This window comes from Echinops telfairi, unplaced genomic scaffold, assembly GCF_000313985.2.
Source record: "Echinops telfairi isolate 266 unplaced genomic scaffold, ASM31398v2 ScPeMD7_7469;HRSCAF=8507_0, whole genome shotgun sequence".
Lineage (NCBI taxonomy): Eukaryota > Metazoa > Chordata > Mammalia > Afrosoricida > Tenrecidae > Echinops > Echinops telfairi.
Window position 1 is genome coordinate 49,818,097 of NW_022111372.1, and position 3,841 is coordinate 49,821,937.

General features: G+C 50.0%; 1 protein-coding gene across 1 annotated transcript in view; it reads left to right on the forward strand.

Annotated features, from left to right (window-relative positions):
- DOK3 (docking protein 3) overlaps positions 1 to 123 on the forward strand; it is a 3,692-nt gene extending 3,569 nt beyond the window's left edge. The window contains exon 6 of the mRNA XM_004697153.3: positions 8 to 123. Coding sequence (XP_004697210.2) covers positions 8 to 123 — 116 coding nt within the window. The remainder of the gene's footprint in view (positions 1 to 7) is intronic.
- The last annotated feature ends 3,718 nt before the right edge of the window (positions 124 to 3,841 follow it).

The following is a 3,841-nucleotide window of genomic DNA, read 5'->3' on the forward strand; positions in this document are numbered from 1 at the left end:
GGGGAAGAGGTCGAGGTGGCGGGCGGCGGCCGCCCGGGCGCGCAGACGGGCTTCAAGGCCAAGCTGGTGACCCTGCTGAGCCGCGAGCGGAGAAAAGGCCCTGTGCCCTGCGACCGGCCCTGAGCCCCGCCCTGGGAGGAGAGAGGTGGACATCCGGGCGCTCCTCCCACATCCACCCTCCCGCCAGCCTGTGTAGAGTGGATAGAGGTTTGCTACTCTTCAAACCGGCCTGCTGCAGCCCAGGCTCAGGACCACTGTCGCTACCACGGGACCACCAACGTGAGCTCACTTCCCCTCCCGGGCCTGGCACCCGTGGGCACACAGACCTCACCCACAGTCACTGCAGCAAAAGCCCAGCATCTATGCTGGGTTCCACAGCTGCCCTGCGCCTGACCTCTGCCACCAGGGACACAGGTCCCCCAGCACATCATGGCACCTCTCCCTCCAAGGACCCTCTGGTAACAGAGGTAGAGACGGAATTCAGCTGGCTGGTTGGAGATGCTGGCTGGGCTCCCCAGGGGGCAGGGGCCTGGGCCCAGAGACCTCCAGGGGGTCAGACCATGACGCCTAAGCTGGAGGAGGTGGGGACAGGACAGGGAGAGAGGGTGCAGTTTCAGAAATGTACACACCAGAAGCAGGCATCCCCCGCAGAGACACCAAATGGGCTGATAGCTGTGGGCATCAGGCCTTGGTTTCCTGAACTGTAACGATCAAGGTCAGAGTTTTAATTGGACGGGCACCTGTTTGATTGATTCTGCCACTCCCCACCAGCAAGCAAAGCCACCTGCCAATCAGCTGCACACCACCAAGCTTGGATAGGCTCCATCTGCCAGCTGGCCTTCCCAGTGAGCTGGGGTGGGGCCAGCAGGGGAGCCCAAAGCAGTTCTCAAGTCTCCTGACGAAAGTGGTGCCCACGTCATCTCTTCCCCACGTACTGACCCCGTCTCGTCCTTGGGGCTGCCCATTCACACAGCCTCCCGCTCCCGGGACCTGGCCTCTTGACCCTTGATCTCCGCTCCATGTAGCTGCACATCCCCTTGGTGTAGTCTGAGCGTGGTCATCGAGCCTGTCTCTGACAGTAACGTTCTTCAGGGGAGGTCTTGACATGTTCTTGCCGACAATGACCGCCAGGGGACTTTCCTCCTCAATTCTGGCATGGGAGACCGTCTGGTTGTCCCATTCAAAATGGCCGATACCAGTCGCTTTCAGCTCACCACTGATGCCTAGAACATCGATCTTCAAGTGTTCTACTTTCTCTGGGCAGCTTTCGCTTTCATTGATTCAGACTCCGTTCATTCCATGTTCCAGTAGCTAACGGATGTTTGCAGCTGTTTCTTCCCCTCTTGGGTCATGTCACATCAGTGAACACATCAGGGAACACATCAGTCCCCAAGCTTGGCTGCACCCGTGCCGTCAGGTCCACGCCATCTTGGCTGAGCAGTTCGCCCACAGTCCCTGTTTTCAGTGCCCTCCAAACTGTGGCAGACAATATTCCACTGCTACCTGAGTATTTTCAATGGCCTTTTTTGAAGGATCTTTCCCTACAGGGGTCTGGTAAGACGGTGTGGAAGACACAGATAGGATTCACCTGTGAGTAATTGTGACCAGGATTCCCTGAAGTGCCTTCCTGCTGTGTATGAAATGAACCCTCTGAGAGGTAGAGAGGGAAGCATGGACAAGACGTGTGTTTTGTGCCCTTTTGGAATCACAGGAATAAAGAGGTTTCAGTCATCGTATGAGACAACAAAATAATAAAATGAGCCCTATGAGAAGCAGGGGGAGGAATCTCATTACCATCAAGAGCCAGGAGTGGGGCTCGCTCTCTGGACCCAAGATCTTTTCACAGTGCACCTCCTGGAGCCAGAAGACACCTGAGGAGCAGCAGCAGAACCGGCAGCCAGAGCCGGGACTTCCCGACCCACAGAGCCGTCAAGATGAGTGGTTTTGCTCAGGAGGCTGGCCTGTGACGTGAGGGTGCCCCTGGGCACTTAAGTCAGAGAGCTAAGTTTGCTGACCCAAGGAGCTGAGTTGAATGCCTTCAGGTTGAGCTTTACAGCAGAGTGATATCCTTTGGGCATCTATTAGCAGCCTGAAAGAACTTTGTGACATGTCCCGATGGACAACTCTAGCCTGAGCACTGCTCATTTGCATTACAGCCTGTTAACTTCTTTAATAAACCCTTTAATCATGAGGACTGTCTGTGAGTGCTATGTAGCCATTGCAAAGGCTACTAGAGCCTAGATAGAAAGTAGAGACTGCTACTTAAGACTACTCCAACGGTCAGATCCTTCTTTCTCCTGACCCTGTCTTAAACTGGAAGCTCGGCTGAAGTCCGTGCACCTGCTGATAGTGGAAGCACCAGTAGCAGAGCTTCCAGGAAGCATCACAGTAACACGCCAGCCACAGCCTGGCGAACGGAAAGATCCCTTGATCAATGAATACTCCCACTACCCTCCTCGTCACCTTCATAGTCACCACTTCCGGTCACCCATCAATAGTGCTCGGCAAGTTCACCTTTCAAAGAATCCTTTCATGACCTCACATTCCACTTCAGCCATCCTTCCTGCACTTCCCTCTTCCTCTTCACAGCGAAACTACTCAAAAGATCTGTTGATTACTCTCAGTTCCACATTGTCACCCCTATCCGTAAAGCCCTTGTCCTGAGTGAAATTAGTCACACAACGGACCAAATAGTATAGGATGGCACTTTTTAAGGAAACATCTGGACAAAGCAAGTGCAGCGGCAAAAGTGTATTCGCGACTTCCAGGGATGGTGGGGTGGGGCGTGAGGAGTTACAGCTGAGTTTCTGTTTGTGATGACATAAAACTTTGGAAAGGGGTTGTGGGAGTCACAGTAGACAACATGGTAAACGTAGTAACATCGCTGAACTGAACACATGAAACTGCCTGGAAGGATACGTTTTTGCTCTATGTATTTCATCACAATATTTAGTTTACAGTGACCGGAACCCCCACCTCTCCTCTCACACCTTCCCAGCCTTTCTTCCCCCTCCTTTTTCTGTATTTAAGCTCATTCCTTTTATTTATTTTTTTACTTTAACATGACTCAATCATCTTTTTTTTTTTTTTTTTAGAAAGGCAAGGCTCATGGAGCCATTTATCTATTTCTTTTTTTAACATTTTATTAGAGGCTTATACAACTGTTATCGCAATCCATACACACACTAATTGTGTAAAGCGCATTTGTACATCATTCTCAAAACATTTTCTCTCCACTTAAACCCCGACATTAGGTCCTCATTTTTCCCCTCCTTCCCCGCTCCCCCCTCCCTCATGAGCCCTTGATAGTCTATAAATGGGTATTTTGTCCTATCGACTCAATCATCTTAAAAAGAGTTGTACATCACCCCAACAATCAACCCCGGGACATCTTCTCCCTTCTTGTACTCAGTGAGTAGCTCTCCCTTTCCCCCAGCCTGCCCTGTCAGACCTCCAAGGAGCCATTCATGCAGGTACTGTCACTATAAACCTGCCCAGCCTGGATTTCATATGCAGAAAAACATTTTTGAAAAAAACTAATAATAACAAAGTAACACAGAGAAAAGATTCAATAGAAAACAGAAAATATTAAAAACTAGAACAATTGTATTATGGGTCAAAGGGGAGATCAAGTGATAAGGTGCCAAATTTTACCCAATGGAATCTTCAATAATCTACTTTTTTTAAAAAATCTACTTTTAAAGCATTCTGTATGACAGCAAGACTATTCAAATCCCTGGTCTATGGTCAGAAGGAATTAACCAGAGTCTTAATCCACTTGTATTTCCCCTTCACTTTTTTTTATAACAAACAACTTTAGAATGGGTCAAAAGGGAGATCA